Source organism: Theropithecus gelada, chromosome 5 (assembly GCF_003255815.1).
Source record: "Theropithecus gelada isolate Dixy chromosome 5, Tgel_1.0, whole genome shotgun sequence".
Taxonomy (NCBI): Eukaryota; Metazoa; Chordata; class Mammalia; order Primates; family Cercopithecidae; genus Theropithecus; species Theropithecus gelada.
The window spans coordinates 71,047,923-71,073,580 of record NC_037672.1 but is presented as its reverse complement, the minus strand read 5'-3'; the positions used below and the strand labels follow the sequence as shown (position 1 = coordinate 71,073,580).

The 25,658-nt window shown below is 36.7% G+C and overlaps 1 protein-coding gene across 3 annotated transcripts in view; it reads left to right on the top strand.

The window, feature by feature from the left end:
- Positions 1–24,911, top strand: part of MOB1B (MOB kinase activator 1B) — an 82,752-nt gene extending 57,841 nt beyond the window's left edge. For all 3 annotated transcript variants that reach the window (XM_025385267.1, XM_025385268.1, XM_025385266.1), the window contains 4 exons: positions 6,319–6,412; positions 11,517–11,650; positions 15,936–16,099; positions 18,774–24,911. In XM_025385267.1, coding sequence (XP_025241052.1) covers positions 6,319–6,412; positions 11,517–11,650; positions 15,936–16,099; positions 18,774–18,851 — 470 coding nt within the window. In that variant the 3' untranslated portion in view covers positions 18,852–24,911. The remainder of the gene's footprint in view (positions 1–6,318; positions 6,413–11,516; positions 11,651–15,935; positions 16,100–18,773) is intronic.
- Positions 24,912–25,658: the final 747 nt, after the last annotated feature.

The following is a 25,658-nucleotide window of genomic DNA, read 5'->3' as shown; positions in this document are numbered from 1 at the left end:
TAAAATAAAAATTTACCCACCAAAGACTCTTGCATTCATAACTGTAGTTGAGATCTCTCCCCAGGCTTCACGAATTAGTCAGAACTCTACCTGATAACACTATTTTGATGTCTAAATGTGATTTCAAAGTGAACATGTTCAAAAAGGAACACAGAAAAATATAATTGAAGTTATGAAAGTTACCAGTGGTCCATATAAATAGAATCAACTGATCTTGACAAAGAAGAAAAGGCAATTCAGCGGAGAAAGGATTATTTTTTAAACAAATGGCGGTGAACACTGGGACATCCAGATGTAGAAACATAAATCTAGACACAGATTTACACCTTTCAGAAAAATTAACATGAATTGAATGATAGACCTAAAAATACAACACAATACTATAAAACTTGGAAAAAAAAAAAAACCAACACAGGAGAAAAATCTATGTGACCTTGGATTTGGTGATGAGTTTCTACATAGAAAACCAAAAGTGTGCTTTTAAAAGAAAAAATAAATTAGACCTCATGAAAATTTAAGAGGCCAGGCACAGTGGCTCACATCTCTAATCCCAGCATTTTGGGAGGAGACCACGTGGGCGGATCACTTGAGCTCAGGAGTTCAAGACCATCCTGGCCAACATGATGAAACCCCATCTCTACTAAAAATACAAAAAAAAATTAGCCAGGCATGGTGGTGCATCCCTGTAGTTCCAGCTACTTGGCAGGCTGAGGCATGAAAAAAAATCCGTGGTCATAATGGGAGATTTTAACAATCCTCTTTCAGTAACAGATCGAAAATGCAGAAGAAAAAATCAGTAAGGAGTTAGAAAAATTTGAGCACCATGATTAACAAACTTGACCTAGAAGCACATGACCTAAGCATCTAAGAGTATATATATGTACAGTTTCAAAAATGGAAACCAATACATTTTCTGACCATGGTAGAATCTCACTAGAAAGCAGTAGTAAACAGAAATATCTATATATTTGGAAAAAGCAAATCTCAATGAAAATTAGAAAATATTTTGAACTGAAATTTGGCGATGAAAATACTATATATGGAAACTTGTGGGATATATTATAGCTAAAGCTGTGTTAGAGGAAATTTAGAGTCTTACATAAACACATATATTAGAAAAGAAAAGGCCGGGCGCGGTGGCTCACGCCTATAATCTCAGCACTTTGGGAGGCCCAGGCGGGCAGATCACAAGGTCAGGAGATGGAGACCATCCTGGCTAACACAGTGAAACCCCATCTCCACTAAAAATACAAAAAATTAGCCGGGTGTGGTGGCGGGCGCCTGTAGTCCCAGCTACTCGGGAGGCTGAGGCAGGAGAATGGTGTGAACCGGGGAGGCAGAGCTTGCAGTGAGCAGAGATCTCCCCACTGCACTCCAGCCTGGGCGACAGAGCAAGACTCTGTCTCTAAAAAAAAAAAAAAAAAAACAAAGAAAAGAAAAAATATTAAAAGTTAATGAACTAAGCATCATTCTCCTAGGTTGGAAAACCAACAGCAAATTAAATGCAAAGAAAGTTAAAAGAGGCGAGGCCGGGTGCAGTGGTTCATACCTGTAATTCCAGCACTTTGGGAGGCCAAGGTGGGTGGATCACCTGAGATCAGAAGTTCGAGACAAGCCTGGCCAACATGGCGAAACCCCATCTCTACTAAAAATACAAAAATTAGCTGGGCGTGGTGAGGTGTGCCTCTAGTCCCAGCTGCTTGGGAGGCTGAGGCAGGAGAATTGCTTGAACCCAGGAGGCGGAGGTTGCAGTGAGCTGAGATTGTGCCATTTCTCTCCAGCTTAGGCAACAAGAGTGAAACTCCATCTCAAAAAAAAAAAAAAAAAAAAGTTAAAAGAGGTTATTAGTAAAGAACAGAAGTTAATAAAATAGAAAATAAACATAAAATGGAATCAGGCTGGGCGTGGTGGCTCATGCCTATAATCCCAGCACTTTGGGAGGCGGAGGTGGGTGGATCTCTTGAGGTCAGAAGTTCAAGAGTAGCCTGGCCAACATGGTGAAACATGAGACTTCATCTCAAAAAAAAAAAAATAATTCTTTGAAAAGTCTAAAAATTTATAACTCCTGGTAAGATAGATCAAGAAAAAAATATTTTAATATTTTAAAAATATTAATTTAAAATATTAATTATTTAATAATATCTGAAAGCACAAATAACCAATATCAGGAATAAAAAAGGAAATACACACCAGATCTTACATAACATTAAAAGTTGTAAGAGAATATTGTTTATTTAAAGTTGTAAGAGAATATTGTGAACAAGTTACAGATTTATCCCAATAAATTTGAAAGTTTAACTGAAATAATCGAATTCTTATAAAAATTCAACTGATCAAAGTTAACACTAGAATAAAAAATCTGAATAATCTTATAACTTAAAAAAAATTGCAATCTATTTAAAAACCTTGCCACAATAGTATGTCCATGAAACATTTAAGGAAGAAATAACACCAGTGTTTGACTCTTATAAAGAATGGGAAAATATATTAGTTTTATGAGTTCTACATGAACATTAGAAGAAAGGGAACTAGGTCATCTAACTTTTGAAATGAATGTAGATAATAAAAATGTTAGTGAGTTGAATCTAATAACATTTTAAAAGTGTATATAATTCATTGTGACTAAGTTGAGTTTATTCCAGAAATACAAAGATTAGTTTAACATCTGAGGGGCCTCAGGTTGTGGCTTATGCCTGTAATCCCAGTACTTCGGGAGGCCAAGGTGGAAGGATTACTTGAGGCCAGGGGGTTCAGATCAGCTTAGGCAATATAGTGAGTCACACATTTTTTTTTTTTTTTTTTTTGAGGCGGAGTTTTGCTCTTGTTGCCCAGGCTGGAGTGCAATGGCACGATCTCGGCTCACTGCAACCTCTGCCTCCCAGGTTCAAACGATTCTTCTGCCTCAGCCTCCCGAGTAGCTGGGATTACAGGCATGTGCCACTGTGCCCGGCTACTTTTATATTTTTAGTAGAGATGGGGTTTCTCCGTGTTGGTCAGGCTGGTCTTGAACTCCTGACCTCAGGTGATCCACCTGTATCAGCTTCCCAAAGCGCTAGGATTACAGGCGTGAGCCACCGCGCGGGCTTAATCCCACTATTTATAAAAAATTTTAAAAGTTAACCAGCTGTGGTGTTGCATGCCTGTAGTCCTAATTACTCAAGGAGGTTGAGGTGGGAGGATTGTTTGAACCCAGGAGTTTGAGGCTCCAGTGAGCTCTGACTGCACCCCGGGCATGGGCAATAGAGTGAGATCCTACCTCAAAAAAAAAAAACAAATTAGAAAAAAAATGTAAATTGGTCATTGTAATTCACTGCATTAACCAAAATCAAGGAGAAAAAAAAATCATATCACAGCAATACATGCAGAAAAACCATTTGTTAAAATTCAAAACCAATTCATAATAAAAGGGTTATCAAGTAATAGATGAGAACTTTCTTCTGATAAAGCATATCTATTTGCAGAATAGCTATAACAGTATAATAGTAAATGTTGAAATATTTTCTTAATTTAGGAAAGAGTCGAGGATATCTGCCATCAATATGTTACTGGAGTCCTTTTTTTTCTTTTCTTTTTTTTTTTTTTTTGAGATGGAGTCTTGCTCTGTCTCCCAGGCTGGAGTACAGTGGCGTGATCTCGGCTCACTGCAGCCTTTGCCTCCTGGGTTCAAGCAGTTCCCCTGTCTCAGCTTCCTGAGTAGCTGGGACTACAGGTGCACACTGCCATGTCTGGCTAATTTTTGATATTTCAGTAGAACAATGTGGTTTCACCATATTGTTCAGGCTGGTCTCGAACTCCTGACCTCAGATGGTCCACCTGCCTTGGCCTCTCAAAGTGTTGGGATTACAGGCGTGAGCCACCGCACCTGGCCAGTTACTGGAGTCTTAACCAATTCACTAAGGCAAGAAAAATAATAAAAAATATACTGACTGGAAAGGAAGAATTATTCTTTTCATTTATAGCCAATGAAAGTAAATATGTTGATTGGTCTGAAAATCCCTTTTTGGAAAAGAAAATATGTTGAAAATCTAAAAGTCCATGATTATTATTACTAATAGATGAATTTAATGAGGTGGTCAGCTCTTGGGTCAATATAAAGTTATGAATATCTCATCACCAGGAAATAGAGGCCAAAAGAAAGAAAAATGAACAAAAAGTAAAAAAAAAAATAGCATAAAAAATATCAACCTAGGGACAAATCTAATGAAACCTGAAAACTATTCCTTTATGATTAGTGTATTTTGTTCTCTTTTTTTAAAATTAAATTTTTATGTTTTTGAGGGAGTTTTGCCCTGTCATCCAGTTTGGAGTGCAGTGGCACGATCATGGCTCACTGCAGCTTTGAAATTCCCTGGCTCAAGTGACCCTCCCACTTCAGCCTACTAGAGTGTTCCAGAGTGCTGGGATTACAGGCATGACCACCATGCCCAGCTAATTTATTTATTATTTAATTTTTTGTAGTGATGGGATTTTACTGTGTTGCCCAGGGTGGTCCCAAACTCTGGGGCTCAAGTGATCCTCCCCAGGCCTTGGTCTCCCCAAGTGCTGGGGTTACAGGTGTGAGCCATCATGCCTGGCCTATGCTCTTTTTAAACTTAATTGTCTTGCCTTTCACATTTAGAGGTACAGTCTACTTGGAATTGCTTTTTGGGTATGACATGAGTGAAGAGTCTAATTTTATTTGATTTCATTTTGTTTATTTATTTTTTTGAGATGGAGTTTCGCTCTTGTTGCCCAGGCTGGAGTGCGATGACATAATCTCAGCTCACTGCAACCTCCACCTCCCAGGTTCAAGCGATTCTCCTGCCCCAGCCTCCCAAGTAGCTGGGATTACAGGCATGTGCCACCATACCAGCCTAATTTTGTATTTTTAGTAGAGACAAGGTTTCTCCATGTTGATCATGGCTGGTCTTGAACTTCCAACCTCAGGTGATCCACCTGCCTCAGCCTCCCAAAGTGCTGGAATTACAGGCGTGAGCCACTGCTCCCGGCCTCATTTTACTTTATTTTTTTGAGACAAGGTCTCATTCTTTGGCTCAGACTGGAATGCAGTGGCGAGATCATAGCTCACTATAGCCTGGAACTCCTGGGCTCAAGCAATCCTCCTGTCTTAGCCTTCTGAGTGGTGTGGCTCGGACTGCAGGAGAACACCACCATACTTGGCTAATTTTTAAAATATTTTTTGCAGAGGTGGGGTCTTGCTATGTTCCCCAGGCTGGTCTTGAACTCCTGGCCTCAAGCCATTCTCTTGCCCCAGTCTCCCAAAGTGCTGAGATTACAGGTGTGAGCCAACTGTGCCTGGCCAGGTTTTAATTTTCCCGATAGCAATAACCAGTTGACTCAGAAATATTTATGAAAACATTGTCCTTTGCTCATTCTGCAGTGATGGCTATGCCATAAATCAGATGTTTCATCTATGTTCGCATCTGTTTCTGTAATTGCCTAGGTCTCTCTTCTGTTCCATTGGTCTACTAAAATTATACTGTTTTATTCATTGTGCTTTATAAATCTTAGTACTTACCTTAGTTTTTGTTCTGAGACATATTCTGTCACGCAGGCTGGAGTGCAGTAATGTGATCATGGCTCACTGCAGCCTAACTTCCTGGGCTCAGGGAGTCCTCCCACCTCAGCCTCCTGTGTAGCTGGAACCACAGGCATTCACCACCATGCCCAACTAATTTTATTTTTATTTTTATTGGCAGAGACGAGGTCTCAGTGTGTTTCCCAGGCTGGTCTTGAATTCTTGGGCTCGAGCGATTCTCCAGCCTTGACCTGTGAATGTGTTGGGATTACAGGTGTGATGCATCGTGCCCAGCCTGGTTCTTCTTTAAGAATGTGTTGGATATTCTTGCCTTGTTGCATTTTCAAATAAATTTTAGCCTTTTTGGGGCCTATAGAATGGCATCCCACTATCATTTCAATTTGTAGTTCCGTGATTACCAACATCTCTTCATAGGACATTTGACCACCTGGAAATTTCTTTTGTGAAGTGACAGTTTAAAACTGTCTCACATTTTTCAGCTGTGTTGTCTTTTTCTTATTGATCTATATGAGTTCTTTATATATTCTGGATAAAAGATTTCTGTTGTTTGTATATGTTGCAAATAATTTCTTCCTCTCTGTGCTTGCTGTTTTGCTCTCAAGGGAGTTGTTTGATAAACACAAGCTCCTCATTTCAGTGTATTGAGACTTCTGTATATGGTTTTCACCTGTTCTTTGTAGGGGAAAGAACACTGATAAGCCTATTCTGTTCAAGTACAATAAAATTTCATTTTAAATTTAGCCATTTTGTTTTACTTACAACTGATATTTGCTTTACAGCTGTGGATTTCTTCAATCAGATCAACATGCTTTATGGAACCATCACAGACTTCTGTACAGAAGAGAGTTGTCCAGTGATGTCAGCTGGCCCAAAGTAAGACATAGTTAATGATCGGTTTCTTATTTTTACATTATTTTACGGTTCTTAGAGAAGAATGGGGTTTCTGACCATGTAATTTTTTGCTACTTAGCATCTCTTTCTGAGGTTTGCAGTGACTGTTAATCTAGATTCCTTAGCTTGGGCTTTGTGACTCTCCATCCTGCCTTTTCTCTGTTTGCTTATGTGTCTTCTCTGGTCTATCCTAACTGGATTACTGGAAATACCTTGCTATTCCCTCCGTTACTTACATTCTCTGGAAGCTTGCTTATTCTCTTCTTCTCTTGGACATTTTTCTTCTCTCCATTTCACTCCTGTCATTTTCTGTCAATATTTCAAAAAATCTTACTGATCTTCATGTCTTTTTTCAAATACTTCTCTGTCAAAGCCTTCTGATTTCATCAGACTGTTTAACTTTTTTACCTTTGTGATGATATTTGTTTGTTATATTTCTTACACTATTCATACATGTTTTATTTAACCGGTTGGATTTTTTCTTCTTTTAATTCCCTTTTGGTGCAAGGACAGAGCTTGCTACCTTGTTTTAACATCCAAAAAATGTGGGTTGAATCAGTACATTTTGGAAACTGGCTTTTATTATTACTTCTACTAATAACAACAATGGCAGTTACCATTTCTTTAGTGGTACCTAAATGTAAGGCCTTTCATATATATTTTTTACCTCATATGTCAACATTCATTATAAAAATATTGCTCTATGCATTGCCATAGACTCAAAGAATTTAGTCAAATGATCAAAGAGCCCGTAACAGAAGTATAATATTGTAGCTCAGGAAAGATATGGAGATACCATGTGAAGATGTAAAATAAGTTGGCAGTTCTCAGTAAAGAGAAAGGAAGATCACACTAGCAAAGACACAAAGCTGTGTTTGAACCTTCACTTCTTTCTAGCCCGTGGAGATGAGTATAGCTGCAGAGCTATTCAAAATCTAGTGTCTGTCAATTCCCTTCCTCCATTTAGACCTCTTCCTGCAGCAGTATGTTTGTGGTTTTTACCCGTCACGGGACTGTTTACTTTGGAGCAACGTCTTCTGTGGAGTTTGTATGGGGTTTGTAGTTGCAGGTGCGTCTTTTGTTCTCTCCTCACCCTACTTGAACTTGTATGAACTGTCGTACTCCCCACCTCGCCTGTTTGAAAAGTCTAGTCAAGATAGCCCCTTTAAAAAATAATGTCGTTTAGGCTGGACATGGTGGCTCATGCCTACAATCCCAGCACTTTGAGAAGCTGAGACTGGCAGATCATCACCTGAGGTCAGGAGGTTGAGAGCAACCTGGGCACCGTGGTGAATCTCATCTCTACTAAAAATAGAAAAATTAGCTGGGCGTGGTGGTGCACATCTGTAATCCCAGCTACTCAGGAGGTTGAGGCACGAGAATCACTTAAACCTGGGAGGTGGAGGTGAGGTTGCAGTGAGCTGAGATTGTGCCATTGCACTCCAGCCTGACTGATAGAGTGAGACTCTGTCTCAAAAAAAAAGTGATTTAAAGACATAGGTGTCTCCTAATTTTATCGTCAAAGGTAGAGTGTGAATTTCTGTTACTTGTTATTTTGGGAAGATTTCTTAGAGGAACGGGGGCATTTAGAAATGAAATACTTTTGGAAAACTAGTATTAGTATTAATTCTTGTCAATATTACTGATGTTCACTTTGGTTAAGCTTCACTTGTGAAAATAGATGTTTTTAGTTTTTCTATTCTATGGTCAGTTTTACCTTGAGAAATTAAATAGCACTGCCTTCTAAGAAAGCCAGTTCTTCTGGCGTGAGAGCTGTTTGTCTCTGTTCCCGTATGCATGCATGCGTGCGTACATAACGTTAAAGCTGTGTGGTCTCCTGCCTGCCTGCTTCCCTCTCTTTCTCTTCTTTCTTCCTCCTTTTCCTTCCTTTCTCCCTCCTCCTATTTCTTCTTTCTCTACATCCCTTTTCTTCTTCCTTCTCTTCTTTTCTCCGTTCCTCCCTCCCTTCCTTTCTCCTTTTTTTTTTGGAAGGGGGAGAATCTTGACATTTCCTAGTCATTAGTACTAAGAAGATGTAGTAGTTGTCATAGTTCTTCATTTTTACCAGCAGATGAAGGATTGTGCCTAGGAGAGGCATTTGTTAATACTTAATAAATGCTGAGCCCCTTGCAAAGTAGTATTGAATCATGGCTCATAGAACTTTGTTCTCAGATACTGTTTTTTAAATTTTTATTTTATTTTTTTTGAGACAGAATCTTGCTCTGTTGCCCAGGCTAGAGTGCAGTGGTGCGATCTTGGTTTACTGCAACCTCTGCATCCTTGGTTCAAGAGATCTTCCTGCCTCAGCCTCTTTGAGTAGCTGGGATTACAGGATTATGTCACCATACCCGGCTGTTTTTGTATTTTTCATATAGACAGGATTTCATCATGTTGACCAGGCTGGTCTCAAACTCCTGACCTCAAATGATCTGCCCTCCTCGGCCTCCCAAAGTGCTGGGATTACAGGGGTGAGCCACTGCGCCTGGCCCTCAGTTACTGATTTTTATTATTATTAAAAAAGAAATTGTACATTGGAGTTTGCAGTTTACCAGTTCATGCTGTGATGACAGAAATACATTTCAAAGAGAATAGTCTGTCAAAGGTAGAATGAGAAAGGCACCGCGGCAAAATAGAGCTACAGAATGAAGAAAGTCATCGTAAATATAAACACAACGAAAGAAAAAGAAGAGATTAGGGAGTCATAGTTGTAAACTCTAAAGGTCTAAGCAATATACAATTATTTTATTTTTCAAAAAGCCTTAGGATATAGATAGTTAATATTTTTAAAAAACACTTCGGAATATTGAAAATGATTCTTTGGTTTACCTTGTCTGTTTCTGATTTTTACATTTAAATATAAATGTGAAACATCTGAAAATGATTGACAAGATGAAAAATATGATTGTGAGGGAAAGTTAAAAATGTTAAAGTTTCTTCACATAAGGTAGTAAACATGGTTGTGCCCCTGTCTCTTAAGAATAATTACAGTCAGCCAGGCACGGTGGCTCACGCTTGTAATCCCAGCACTTTGGGAGGCCGAGGTGGGTGGATCATGAGGTTAGGAGATCGAGACCATCCTGGCTAACACGATGAAACCCCATCTCTACTAAAAATACAAAAAATTAGCCGGGCGAGGTGGCAGGTGCCTGTAGTCCCAGCTACTCGGGAGGCTGAGGCAGGAGAATGGTGTGAACCCGGGAGGCGGAGCTTGCAGTGAGCCGAGATCGTGCCACTGCACTCCAGCCTGGGCGACAGCGAGACTCCGCCTCAAAAAAAAAAAAAAAAGAATAATTACAGTCTGGGGATGGTGGCTCACACCTGTAATCTCAGCACTTTGGGAGGCCAAGGTGGGAGGATTGCTTGAGCCCAGGAGTTCAAGGGTGCAGTGAGCTATGCTCGTGCCACTGTACATCAGCCTAGGCTACAGAGCAAGATCCTGTCTCAAAAAAAAAAAAAGCATAATGATGGCTAAAATGTTACCATTCATGGTCTCTATCTCCTAAGAGGAGCAAACAAGGAGATACAATAGGCTTAAATTGCACTAAGAACTTTAGTATTATATTAGAAAGAATCTTTTGACTGTGAAAGTGATTAAACAGTAAAAACAGAATATCAAGAGGTGTTGGAAAGTATCTCCTTGGAGACCTTCAAAATGGACTTGATAGTCATCCCTATTGCCCCACTTTTGGCAGTAAGGTTGTCTACAGAATGTTTAATTCAGGTATATCTTGTTTAATATTATTGTTCAGGTATAAGTAGTTCTGATTAAATAGAAAGCATCCTCACTTATCCTATCCAAAGATAATTGTTATTGTTTAAAATATCCTGTAGTATTTTTCTATTATATATTGTCATCTCCTTTCCCAGGCTAACTGACCTATCATTTAGCCCAAATCTGGGGACAAGGGTAGAATTGAATCAAAGGGAGAGAGGTTAAGCAGCAGAAGTAACCTTTTGGAAACTAAAATACTAAATGCTAGTTGAGTTTAGATATTTTTCCACTTTGGAATTTCACTTGTATGCATCTTCCTTATCTCAAAATTCAGGGGGTGGGTGTGTGTGTGTGTAACTCTGTTAGGGTTTGTGTTTTTTTTTTTTTTTGAGACGGGAGTCTCGCCCTGTTGCTCAGGCTGGGATGGGCACCATCTTGGCTCACTGCAACCTCTGCCTCCTTGATTCAAGCGATTTCTGGCTAATTTTTATATTTGTAGTAGAGACGGGGTTTCACCATATTGGCCAGGCTGGTCTTGAACTCCTGACCTCAAGTGATCCGCCCGCCTCAGCCTTCTGAAGTGCTAGGATTACAGGTGTGAGCCACCTTGCCTGGCCTCTTTTAGGGTACTTATACCGTTTTTACATCTTCACTTTTGAGGCTGTCCTTTCTACTAGCCTATTTTCCTTGAGAGTAGGGAAAGTGTCTGTCTTTCATTTTAGTGTTTCTTGTTCTTAGTATCTTTTACATGGAAGGTGCATATTAGATGTTTATTGAATCAAAGGATGGTGGTGTTCTGCTAATACCAAAAGCCTTTATTTGGGTTGCAAATTTTCTTTGGACCTTCTTTAAAGACATGTTTAGCTCTTCAGCCAAATGTACTCAAATATGAAATCATTCTCATCCTCATTAATCTTATTTTGGTGCTTCTGTGTCATTCTCGATCCTTAACCGAAAATTTAAAGCCCCAAGTTAAAAAGAATTGTACTGCATAAGGAGAAGTGGTTTTTAAGGAAGAAAAACAACCATAAAGTACAATAGTAGTCATCATAGAACTAGGAAGTAAGCTAGTTTTTCTACTACAATAATATGTGATTCTAAAATATAAATGCTGTTTATGACAGCTGTGCAGAAAAATTCAGACATGTGAGGAGAGCATAGAAACACAAAACATGAGTTTGTTGGGATCTACTTAGTTTGAATTGTGATAAATGCAAAGTAGTCCATTGGATATTTAAAAATATATCTTTATTTGGAGGAGCAGAGTGTTGAAAACATGTCTGTGTGTACATTAGTAATATAGATACATAAAATATATACACTGTGTATAGGTATATACTAATCTTCTGTGTGCTTTTTATCTCTCCAATGCAGATATGAGTATCATTGGGCAGATGGAACGAACATAAAGAAACCTATAAAGTGCTCTGCACCAAAGTATATTGATTACTTGATGACTTGGGTTCAGGACCAGTTGGATGATGAGACGTTATTTCCATCAAAAATTGGTATAATTATTTTTTGTAATTGGGATCCATCATGATTTATCTTTTATATGTTTATAGAATTTTCCTCCCTTTTTCCACTATATCTAGTTGGAGAGTTCTTTACGGCTGTGTTGATGTGTGTATATGTTATGCACCTCCCAAGAAGAGGCACAAAAGTTTGTTAACACAGTGGTAAAATAAGCAAGTGATCTTGTGTGAATTGAGCTTTCCCCCTTTAACTTAGTGCTTTTAAATGCATAATTAGCTGAAAGGATAGGTATATTAGAAAATAAATGATCTCCCTTTCTTAAGGTAATTATTTTTTGATGATATTCTAGATTAAAGTATCACTGAGTTTATTTTCAGACAATGATAGTTTTTTTTTAATACTTTAAAAAACAATTATGATCATCATTGAGAATAAACTTACTTTCCTGAAGTAAAGGAAAGGCTTAAAAAGCCCTTTCAGTAGAAAGTTCTAGCTGGAGGGTTATTCCTATTCCAGGAACCATGGTAAAGTACCATATGTAACATATATTTCCAATCTTATGCACTTAAAGGTGTTTATCTTTTTCAAACCAAATTTATCATGAACGTTAAGGTAAACCCTCTTATTTTATTTTATTTTATTTTATTTTATTTATTTTAATCTAATTTATTTAGACAGAGTCTCTATCACCCAGACTGGAGTTCAGTGGCGTGATCTCGGCTCACTGCAACCTCCACCTCCCAGGTTAAAGTGATTCTTCTGCCTCAGCCTCCCAAGTAACTGGGACTACAGACGTCCGCCACCACGCCCAGCTAATTTTTTTGTATTTTTAGTAGAGACAGGGTTTCACCATGTTGGCCAGGCTGGTCTCGAACTCCTGACCTCAAGTCATATGCCCACCTCGACCTCCCAAAGTGCTGGGAACTCTCTCTCTAATTTTAAATGATGAGATCAGTATATCTAGGATAGTAACAACATCTGGCCCTGTTATAGAAAAAAGAGAATGGATATTGAGTAGATAGCTAATAACATCTGCCACAGTCTTATCTGCTTATTTAGGGAAGTTCATATGGCTTCTATCCAGTGCTATTTAGTAATATATTTGTGATCAAAAGAGAGTTTGAATTTATGACCCACAATATGAATCTTACACATTCAAATATTAAGCTGTGCGAGAAGAAAACAAGATTTGAGGGGTTGCCGTATCATCAACTGAGTGACTTTTGCTTTTTTATATTTACTTTTAAGGGCCACTGAACTCCAGTCTGGGTGATAGAGACTCTGTCTAAAAAAATTAGATTAAAATAAATAAAATAAAATAGAGGGTTTACCTTAATGTTCATGATAAATTTGGTGTGAAAAAGATAAATATATTTAAAAACATGACTGTCTAATTATAAACATTTAGACAGTCATGTTTTTGCCTTCTCAAACTTCTTACAACTTACAACTGATTATCTCAAAAAGCTAAGAATCTGCTCCTGTAATGTTAGAACTTTTTGACATTTTATGATTTATTTTTTGAAAAAAAAAATGTGGTGAAGACAACAATATAAATAGTTGTTATTATGGAGTATTTTAAACATATTTATTGAATGCATTAACCACTTGGAACTTTTTAAATAAAAGAACAATTTTTTAAGACTGAATTACTTATATGTATATATGTATCATAAGGGTTGGATGAGTGTCCCCACGTTTTCTCTTCTCCCTCATAATATAGTTTTAAAATTTTTATTTTGATCCAATTTCAAACTTTTAGAAAATTTGCAAGACTTATGCAAGGAAATGTAAAAAGAATCATACAAACCCTACATCCAGATTCTTCGTTGTTAACATCTTCCTCCTTCCCTCTCCCTCTCCCAACCTCTGTCACACATACACATATATTCATTCATTCCTTTTCTTAAACTGTTTGAGAGTAAGTTGCATATATGATGCCTTTAAAACCTTTAATATGTATTTCCTTAAAAAAATCACAGTACAGATATCAAAATTAGGAAATTTATATTGATGCTATACTATATAGATCTTATTTGAGCTTTTCAGGTTTTCTTAATGTACTTCATAGCAAAGGAAATCTTTTATATTTGTTTTCATTTATTTGTTGTCTCTTTAGCCTCCTTTGATCTGGAAATGTGCACTTTAGTCATTTTTGGTTTTTCATGACATCGATATTGTTGAAGAGTACATATTATTTTATAGATGTCCTTTCACTTTGGTTTGTCTTATGTGTCTTTGTGAACTGTAGTAATTTTAAATGAGCAGTAGCAATATGATGGCAATATGATGACATTGAACCCAGTAGTACCAATTTTGGCTGTTATGCCAGTCTGCATCATTTAGCAAGTTTAACAAAGCATATGGGATTTTATACATTTTTAAAAATAAATTTTATCATGTATATTTAAGATATACAACACGATGTTATGAGACTGTACATAATAAAATGGTTATTATAATGAAACAGATTAAGATATCCATCATCTTACATAGTTATCCTTTTCCCCCCCTGTGGTAAGAGCAGCTATAATCTACTCATTTAGCAAAAATCCTGAATACAATATACTATTCTTTAAAATTTTTTTTTTGAGACAAGATCTCACTCAGTTGCCAAAGCTGTAGTTCAGTGGCACAATCACATCTTACTGCAGCCTCAATCTCCTGGGCTTAAGCAATCGTACTGCTTCAGCCTCCTAAGTAATTGGGGCCACAGGTATACACCACCATACCCAGCTAATTTCTAATTTTTTATAGAGGCAAGGGGCTACTATGTTGCCCAGGCTGGTCTTGAACTCCTGGCTCAAGTGATCCTCCCACCTTGTCCTCCCAAGTGTTGGGATTACAGGTGTGAGTCACCGCCCAGCCTCAGTACACTAAGTACACTACTGGTAACTGTGGTCCTCATGTTATACATTAGATCTTTAGTCTTGTTCATTTTACATAACTGCTACTTTCTATCCTTTCACTTAGCTCCACCACTTTCCCTGGTAGCCACTGTTTATCTCTGTATATTTGACTTAAAAAAAATTCCACATACGTGAGGTTATATAAGATTTTTCTTTGTGTCTGGCTTGTTTCACTTAGCGTAATGCCTTCCAGGTCTATCCATGTTGTGGTAAATTGCAAGATCTCCTCTTTTTGTAACTGAATAATATTTCATTGTATATATATAGCACAGTTTTAAAAATCCTTTCATCTGTTGATGGACACCTGGGTTGTTTCCATATCTTGGCTATTGTGGACAGTGCTGTAGTGAACATAGGAATGGAGATACCTTTACGACTGGGTTATTTAATTTCCTTTGGGTATATACCTAGAAGACGGATTGCTGGGTCATATGGTATTCTATTTTTAATTCTTTAGGAACCTCCATGCTGTTTTCCATAGTGGCCATACCAATCTGTGTTCCCATCAACGGTATATAAGAGTTCCCTCTTCTCCACAGGGATTTTGTATTTTTCTACTTTTGTTATTTCAGTGCTGTAAAAGTGCTGTAATTTACAAATCAGTGGAATAGAGAATGCAGCTAATTTCAGGACAAATGTAGACTTGGAGTAGTAATGAAATAATTCCCATAGAAAAAAGTACAATATAAACTGCAAGCATTTTAAACAAAACTGAACATGGTTAATGCATTATTTCTGTTCAGCACATATTTGTATTGAGACTTAAGAAATCTGATGATCTGGCCGAGCGCAGTGGCTCATGCCTGTAATCCCAGCACTTTGGGAGGCCAAGGCGGGCGGATCACAAGGTCAGGAGATCGAGACCATCCTAGCTAACATGGTGAAACCTTGTCTCTACTAAAAATACAAAAAAATTAGCCGGGCATGGTGGGTGCCTGTAGTCCCAACTACTCTAGAGGCTGAGGCAGGAGAATGGCGTGAACCCGGGAGGCGGCGGAGCTTGCAGTGAGCGGAGATCGCGCCACTGTACTCCAGCCTGGGCGACAGAGCGAGACTCCATCTCAAAAATAGAAAAAGAAAAAAAAAGAAATCTGATGATCTGAGTGTTTTAGCTCCACTACCATCTTGGGTGTGTGTTTGTTTCATTTTAGAAATGCGGTGGTAGTATGTTAAAGACATAACAGGCTGTAATGAAGACTAATTCTTATATCATAAAAACTTTGAAGTTTATTTTCATTCATGACATGTTGAGAACTTCTGAAAAGGTATAATGGGTATATGTATAAATTTGTAAATACTACTTCTTTTCAGCCTTGTCTTGGTGATTTATTTTGCTCTTTACCGACAAACTCATATTGTCTTGTTGTCATCTCTTGTTACTAGAGGGAGTTGTTTATCTCTTTTCTAGGTGTCCCATTCCCAAAGAATTTCATGTCTGTGGCAAAAACTATACTCAAACGCCTCTTTAGGGTTTATGCTCACATTTATCATCAGCATTTTGACCCTGTGATCCAACTTCAGGAGGAAGCACATCTAAATACATCTTTCAAGCACTTTATTTTTTTTGTCCAGGTAAGTTGGATGAGGAGGCCTTTGGTGCTCAGGGTAAGCATTTATCTTCATAATTCTAAGGTGAATACTGCATCCACACTGTCAGGATGGAATTTGCCATATCTCTCTAGTCTGCATCCTCTTCTACACTTTTCCATGATGATAAGGACTGGCTTTTGGTTTTTAAATTTTTTTAGTTTACAAGTTGATGGTATGCAAGTCTAAAATGGATTTGAAAAGTTGTGCCTTGGATTTGCTTCAGTTAACAGGCCATATGGAGGGTCCGGATAATGAATCTGACTAGCTTGGCAGATCTGTGAATGAACTGGTTCTCCTGGACATTTTAGTACTTCTCCTACTCCAGTCTGCCCTGGATCTTTATTAGCAGACTGTGGCCCAGGAATGGGTTTTGAATATCACATCTGTTTTTTGTCTTTTTTTAAAAAACCACATTCTAAATAAGTTTTAAGTTAAGGACTATCCATCATGTCTGAGGGAAAAATATGTCACAAAGAATGTTTCTGTGCCAGAGGGTCATTAGTCTTTGGTCTGACTTCCTAGTTGACTTCCTCTTTTTTTAGTCTTCAAAGAACTGGCCTTACAAATGTAGACTAAGCAGTGACATTATTCTCACCTTGCTGTAATAATAAGACAAATAACAGGCAAAAATGAAAAAGAGGTGGAAATAAAAGAGTGACCAGTTTTTTTGTTGTTGTTGTTGGAGGTTGAGAAGGGGAGATGGTCGTCAGGAGAATAAACAATTCAACATCTTGAATTCGTGTTGTTTTTGTATATTTATAGGCATATATTTATAAATGTCGTTGCCACTTCCCCGGTTCTTTTAAGAAATAATGTATCCATCTTCCCCCTGTACACACTCCTTACACTGAAGGCATGCATTTTACCTATATAAACATACTTTAGGAGATTGTAACTTGCCAAAACTGTTGCTCTTAATGGTTACTTTACTGTGGTATCCCATGTCCAGAACTAAGGAACAAAGAAAATGTTGTCCTTAAGTTTGCATCTGTGTTTGGTTTAGGCAGAACATGATTGCTAAAGTTGAGGTTATGGTGGTTTAAGAGAGTATATTCTCCCTCCAGAAGGGTTAATTTTACTTGACTCAGTGATCTTACACTGTGTTTCCCAACTCTTAGCAAGTAGCAAGGGATCGATACATAGCATTTACCACATCTGATCCTGTTTGTATCTCACGACACTGTGAACTTCTTAAAGGTAGGTCCATTAGTTATGCAGTATCACCGTTTGATTAAGTAAGGGGGTCACTGGCCTTGGACCCCACAATTTCGAGATAAGTGCTGTGGTCCTTCCACAGCCTGCACCCCTCCCCACAGAGCGAGGAATCCATAGGGCTAAGAATATACCTACCTACCTAAATCCCTTCTGTTGCTTGCTTGGGTACCTGAAACTCAGAATTATCTGTCCACATGGTCCAAAATGTATTTCCATGGTCTCCATGCATCTTTTCCTGGGCTCCATTCTTTTGAGGGCAGGTCCCGTCTCTTGATATGTATACCTCTAGGCCTGAGGGGTAGCTGATGGCAGCTGTTTCAGAGGGAATGTGGACATTACCCAAAGTGTCCGCAATCGTATATGAGACCTCCTGAGGTGCAGGGTGGATGGGGTTGGAAAAGCAGGGAGGTTTTCTAAGGGCCAGGCACCCGGGGCTGGCTTTCGTCATGTCACTACTTTCCAGTGCGGAATCCTGAGGAGTCTGGAGAATTCTAAGTTTGAATCTGTTCTCCTGGTTGTTTTGAAAGTATATTTGTTAAGGTAGGAGGATAGAACATGTTTTCTTAACAACATCCTACCTTAATATAAATTTTAGTAATTTAGTCATATGATATATGACTTGGCCCAGACTCTACAAATCTTAGGCGTGGTCCTGCTATTAAATATCCCCTAATGCTTCTCTCCAGTATTTAACTGTAGTGCTTGGCACATGATAGATGCTAATAAACAAATTAAATTGGAAGCTGAGAGTGCCTTACCATGGCAGCAGCAGATCAGAAATGTAGACAAGCCTCTATTTACTAGCCTTATAGTTTATAGTTCAGGGGAAATCTATTCAGAAGTGGACTTCAGAATGACAGGGGTGGAATTTCTAAAGGAGCACAAATTAAATTCAGGTTTTCTCATTTGTTCTTCACAGTACTTTAATTTGTCATTTGTGGATCCAACCATATTCATGTTATTTTCTTACCATATCTTATGATAGCTTGCAAATACGTTAGTTTGTAACCAGATTTTGGCTTTTCATATAATGCTGAGTTTGCCTGAGATGCTACTGTTTTTTGTGTGTGTGTCTCTACTTAGTTGACTGTACTTAAATGGTGTCCAGATCATTCCTTTCAATAGGAAGCAGCAATTCCCATTTATTGTTACTTTATGTCAGGCATTACATGAAGTAGTTAACATCCAGTATCACATTTAGTCCCCTGCAATAATTTTATGAGGTAGGGGGATTTATCCTAATGTCACAGATGGAAAAACATAACATCAGGAGTGGTTAAGTGATTTACCCAAGACACAGACCTAGTGAACAAGGAAAAACATAATCTACTTTTATTTACTTCAAAAGCTAATTTCCAACAAATGTTCATGGTAATTTACTTTGGAATAAGATGCAAATAATGTTTTTGCTATTTATTCTGCCTTTCTTTATCATGTGTAGGAATTCAACCTTATTGATAGAAGAGAACTTGCACCACTCCAAGAACTGATTGAAAAACTCACCTCAAAGGACAGATAAAAGGATGCAGAACTGTGCACATTGTTCCTCAAATGAAGCAGTGTGGAGTGTATTGGGGTTTTTGTTATATTTTGTTTTTATCTGGATTGTTTTTGTCCTAGGTTTGGGGGCGGGGGCTTGTTTGGGTTCCTTTTTCTTTATTCTGATTATATGAAACCATATTCGATTGCTAGGGGAAGCCAAGACCATTCTCTATACATTTGATTAAGGGTAAATTTATCTTAGTGGACTTGGTTTTGGTTGCTTGAGGAGTTTTTAAATAATATTGTGTGCTGCAAGAAAGTGCTTATTGATTGAACTGCCGATGGATTGGTTTCTGTGTGGTATAAATTGCCCATTTTTGAAGTCCCCAAACGACTTATGTTTTTAAGTGCCTTGGCAGGCTCACTTCTGAGGTGCAAAGCATAGATATAGAACTGAACAGGGCTTGAAACAATATTAGGATTACTACCCAGGGCACTTACTGGTGCATGTTGTAAAATATCTATGATAAAAGCCATAGTTTACCTAATATGGTGATCTCCAGCCTTTACTGCTTTGAAGAAACAGAATTTGTAAAGGTATGCATGTAGAACATAAAAAATATTTCTTAATTATATTTTATATTGATGGTAATATATTATGTTCAACAATGCTTAAAGCTCTACAAGCAGGTCTTTTCCCACCTCTTGATATCTGTGATACTGAAACTTGAGGATGTTGAAATGTATTACATTTTGGCTTCTTTCTACACGTTGACTGCACTGTAGATGTAAAAATTCAGGTTATCTATAGGATTGCCATCTTCAGAGGTGATGCTGAACTGTGAGGTTTCCTAGCAATTGCCAAATGAGCCATAAGTCTGCAGAATTCCCTTCTACTTTGAAGAGGAGGGGATAGGAATGTGTATTTGGCTGGGGGCATGGAGATGTTTGTATGGGGAGTTAGGGATGGGGAGTCAAGTTCTAGAAAGTTTTGTCTGAAAACATTTGAATAGAATGGCGTGAAGATTTTAATCAATTACTTATAAACAAAGTCTTAGAGACTTCCTTTTAGGAATCAACTTCCATGAGAAGTTAAAAATAAATTATTAATTTTAGGTACAGACATTAAACATGGAATTTAAGGACTGTTGGGGGAAATTGATCACTTCTTAGCATTTCCATTCAGTGAATGGAGCTGATGTTTGCCTGTCATTTTAAGATGATACCATACCTTCTTTGGTTATTGTAGGCCCAGTTTGAAGCATTCTGACTTCTGGTTTTTCCACTGTGAAAGGAAATGTTTTTCTTTGCAGTGATATCAGATAATGAAAAATGCTAATTCAGTAGTTATTAACTTTTAAATTTTATTCATCATGACTTTCTAGTGAATTATTAACGTAAATAACAAGTTCAGAAACTTAGTTTTTAGAATATTAATTTTTTCTTTCAGTTTTATTCTAGAGAAATACCCTTTTTAGAAATCCAGTTTTAGTTTTGTCATTTCCAATAGCTCTTCTGTCTTCAGTTAGAAATATATACCCTTCCTTCAGTTGAAATATACATCTTTTTCACATCTAGGAAGAAATGCTTGCCCTTAAATAGTATAGATTAAAAACACTCAGTAGAAAAGAAACTAAATTAAATCAATTTGTTTTGCCATTAACAAGTAGAGCAGTGATACAATTTAATGCCATTACAATTACGTTGACTAGAAACTGCCTTTTTCTCCACTTCATTTCTAGGAATTATTCACCGAGTACCAACAGTAGAAGTAACAGGAAAGTCTGGCAGAGTTAAATATATTGGACATTTATTGGTAAAGCTTATTTATAAACTGCAATCAGAGCTAGTTAATTTCCTTAAATCTTTTTGTTTTCAGATAGATAATATGAATCATTATGGGTTGATTCAGAAATAAAATTTGTGAGGTGATTTCGAGTCTTGTCTATATAGGAAAATGAAGCACAGAATTACTCAGTCTTCCATATTGTATTTGACTTCATATCTATCTAATAACAAAGGAGTTGCAGTAGCCAAGTGTAGAGAGAATAGTGAAAAATTAATCTTGCCCTTTCAAGCCTTATACAGTAGTACACTGTACTTATTTTTAGTAGTAAGACCTACTTTCCCACTATATGTACATAGTTTGTTTTCACTGTGCCAGAATCTCAGGTGCCTGCTTAGAGTATTTCTTTAATCACAGTCACTGGGAAGTAAGGATATGTGTATATGTGTATATATGTTAACAAAGCATAGCAGTTCTCTAGGGGAGAGGCCTGGCATTGCACATTTTGTTACATGGGTACAAGTAAGGAAAAAATCAGAAAGTGAAAGAACTGATGTAATAAAAGGTTGATTTGATTTGGTTGGTTCCCATGAAAGTTAGTAAGATGCCCTTTTAAGTATAAGGATCAATACTTTGTTCTGCAGCAGAGTTTGCTGATAAATGTCTATTGGATTCATTTTGGATTTCTTCAATTAATTTGTAAGTAACCAAGATAATTATTTTCCCCCTTGTGCTCTATATTAATACATAGCTATAAAGCAACAGTTGGTTTTCTTATCCTTTGATAAAAGCATCCCATAAAATATAAAGTAGTAAGTTAACATAGTATTATTGTCACACACAATGCTTTTTTTGGTTAAATGTTGATATGAAGCAATGTTTTAGAATTACTTTAATTGATGGAGTCGTGGTGCTAGAGAGAAATTAATAACAAAAAGAGTGAAAATATTTTAATTAGCAGTAGATGGTGCTACTGGCTTTCATTTGCTGACTTGATTATTCCCTTTCCCTTAAAAACCATGGCATTAGACTGCACTAAAATAACAAGCACATTAGTTGCTGGTAGAGGTTTTGGAGGTTAATTTAGCTTAAATTGGAAGATTTTTAATTGCAGTCTCTACCTTTCCTCTGTTAGTCATTTGTAAATTCTAAATGGTCACCATAAAATGTATTAGGTAGGAGATGATATGTTTTGTGTATAATATATCTCAGACTGAGTTACTGCCTGGCTTATCAGTATGGATAAAACACTACAATCTCTTATCAGGAAATAGAGATGATGCGGATATTTATATATTACATATATAACCACCAGACTCCATTTTATGTATTAGCATTTTCCTTGCTTAAGGAAAAATAGCAAAACAACATTTCATTTATACTTTTGTTTACCCCTCTCTGAGAGAGGTTTTGATAACCACTGAAATGGTAGAATATGTGAGATACAAATATTGAGTTGTAGAACTTACTTTGTAAGGTGAATAAGTCATGCCTTAACATCCAAATGAGAGTTGATCTTCAGAGTGGTTCTTTTGGGAACACTGTTTATTCCAGCTATACTACAAAAGTGTAATGTTTTTGGAACTCTTCTAGAGCATGACGTGAAAAGCAGTTTTTTTATTATGCAGGAAAATCAATTTCATCATTTTAGTTGCACCAAACACTTTTGGCAGCTTATATGACCTATTATTTTTTTGACATGGAGTCTTGCTCTGTTGCCCAGGCTGGAGTGCAATGGCATGATCTCAGCTCACTGCAACCTCCACCTCCTGGGTTCAAACAGTTTTCCTGCTTCAGCCTCCCAGGTAGCTGGGATTACAGGCAGCACCACACCTGGCTAATTTTTGTATTTTTAGTAGAGATGGGGTTTCAACATATTGGCCAGGCTGGTCTCAAACTCCTGACCTCAAGTGATCTGCCCTCCCCAGCCTCCCAAAGTGCTGGGATTACAGGTGTGAGCCACCACAGCCAGCCAGTATGACCTATCTTAATCATCAGCTCAACTGTAATTTAAACTTGGCTCTTTTCTGAGAGGGAAACCATTAGGGAAGTTCAAAGGAAAGTGCCATAATTTCCGAATTTGCACAAGAGAATGTTTTAAGCATTGGTAGCATCATTGAATAAAATAATAGTTTCCTGATGTCACTATTTTGAAGTGGAAAATATCACTTGGATGTGGAGGTTTTACTTTTTAAAAAAATTCAGCTTAATTACCTTACCTTAATTACCTTAGATATATTAATAATGGAAAAATACAAGTCCTTTCTCTGGAACTTGTTTTCTATTTTTATTCCTTTTTGTGAAAACTTTTCAATTTAATTTTGACTACTGTAGGATAGTATTGATTGAGTGGATACTATGGGAAAATGGATCCAATATTTAAGATAGAAGTAGTTTAAGGAAACAACAGCCTTTACTGCCATTTTTTAAAAAAATGTTTTTACTCAGATGAACAATTTGACTTTAATGAAAGACTGGTGATTATTGTACAAAGAAATTGGAATAAGTTTCATCTACTAATTATACTGAGTTTTAAGCCTGCGTATCACAAAATATTTATAATTGTGTAACCTTTTCATACATTTATAATTTTTAATGTCTTTTTAAAAGATATGGGACCAAAAGTATATTTACAATTTGGAAATTTGAGTGCATACCAATAAGAAAACTTACTTTATTTTGAAATTTATCTGGGATATTAAAGAATCTACCAATTCTTAAAAACACAGATTTATACTTTAAGCTTATTTTGAAATTAAAGAATATATACCAATTCTTAGAAACACTTGAAGGACTACTCTTAAATAATTTAAATATCAGAGTTTTGTTGTAATATTAAAATTTACCATGGAAATCACTGTTATTCAGCTATCAGCTTAATTGTATATGATATAAATGTTTAGCAGTAAAGCTATCTTAAGATTTAATGGAAAAGTTTAATTTGAAGATGTAACAAAAATTCTGACCAGAGATGATTTTGAATTTTTAAGGCTTTCCTAATAGGCTAATCACAGAGAATAATTCAGTTTGAAGGTATAAAACTGCTCTGTATGTCTGTCACTTGTAGCTGAAACTGATTCACATTTTGACAAAAGAGAGAAAATACAAAAATCAGTTTTGCAAATGTAATACAACTTTTTCTGCATATAGAACTAAATAATTGAAAATTTTGGGCTACAGTTCTCAAAGGTAGATAGTAAAATCACTGGCTTTTTCCAGCAGTGTGTTTTTCCACTGTGAGTGTAACACACACACTGGAAAATAATTAGGCTGATTTTGCAGGTCTTTATTGTTAGAGATTCTGAAGTATTTACTGTCAATTCATAGGTTTCAGTTTGTTTAGGAAATTAGTGTTTGACAGCTTTCTTTAAATTATTTCACTGAAGCTGAGATTATTAGTGATACAAAGTCAAAATTTCAATATTTAATTTCTCCATATATTATTAATATTTTTTTATTTGTAGATTCATGTTCTCGTCTGATTTAATATTAAATTTGTATAGGTGGTGTTTCTTACCATTTTGCACAAGTTTTTATTTTTCTGAAATACTTAATTGTGCAGGTTATAAAAAAGATTAGTGCATTTTCATTTTAACGATGCTTTGCTCCTTAAATTGTTTGGCAGAAATGACTGTTTTTAGGGAAAATAGTTTTTTTTGCAGCCACTAACTTGTATTTGTTATTATTGTACATGCATAACCAGGGTGGTGAGGGCACTAATCTTGTAGGAAACACTTACTTGATGTTTTATTTGAACTTTTCCTATAAGTTTAAGTTACTACTTAGAATTACCACTAGGAACAATATCATGAAATCTAGGTTGAAATAGAAAACAGTATATATGAGAACACTTAAAATTCAAATAGAAATCATTTCTGAAGACAAAAGCAGAGGAATATTGTCAGTACCAAGTAATGTAAGAATAAGGGCAGCATTTACACTGTACAAGTATTGGGGAGAGTGCATAAAGACAGGGAACTACTCTCATGGAGACAGTTTTATAATGAAGTAGAAGGGGAAAAATCGTCTAAGTTATGAAATTCAACATAGGCGCTGTATTACAAACTGTGCCAGATTATGCAAATTGTGATTGTCACTGATCAAAGTTTAATCGCTTCATTTTTGTTTAAAAAGGGATACTGAATGTCAGAAAATCTGTAATATGTTTTATTCAAAAGATGTAAATAATGTATACAGACTTGTATGTGATTGGATGGGAAATATTTAAATTCTAGGTGTTTGTTTTTTTTAAAAGAAGAAACTCAATGTTTTTAAGAAAAAAATGAATAAATAGTTATGTTTGGCCATGAATCCTGACTTTGCATTACTGTTTATTTTTGCTATAGGCTTTCCCACACCAAACACATTCCAAGGGAAATATTGAGGGTATATGGAATATGTTGAACATTTAAAATATTAGGAATTCTTTCTGTAATGTTCACAACAACCTGGGAAATTAGTATCTCAGTGTCTTAACACCTTAGAAAACTAAAGCTCAGAAATTGTACAAATCACTGATTTGGATTAGGGTTTTAAAACCCTACTATGCCTGAACTTGAAACCAGTGTTTTTGTTTTCCTTTTGTCACTTTTTTCTTTATTCTGCCGTGTGCAGGTGTATGTTTTCTGTAATATATACTATTATTACAGTGAGAACAGTTAGCACAGTAATAATCATTTGTTGACCTTTTCATCAAGCTATTATTTAATATTTTGTCTTCATTATAGATCATTAAGGAATATTAATAAACAATATTGGTGAATCATTTACAAAGTTCCAAAAAGGAAATGTGTATTTTATTTTATTTTTTATTTTAGGGATGGAGTCTTGCTCTGTTGCCCAGGCTGGAGTGCAGTGGCACGATCTCAGCTCACTGCAACCTCCACCTCCTGGATTCAAGTGATTCTCCTGCCTGAGCCTCCCAAGTTGCTGGGATTACAGGCATATGCCACCATGTCTGGCAATTTTTTTGTATTTTTAGTAGAGACAGGGTTTCACCATGTTGGCCAGGCTGGTCTTATTTAGGCCTTCCAAAGTGCTGGAGTTACAGACATGAGC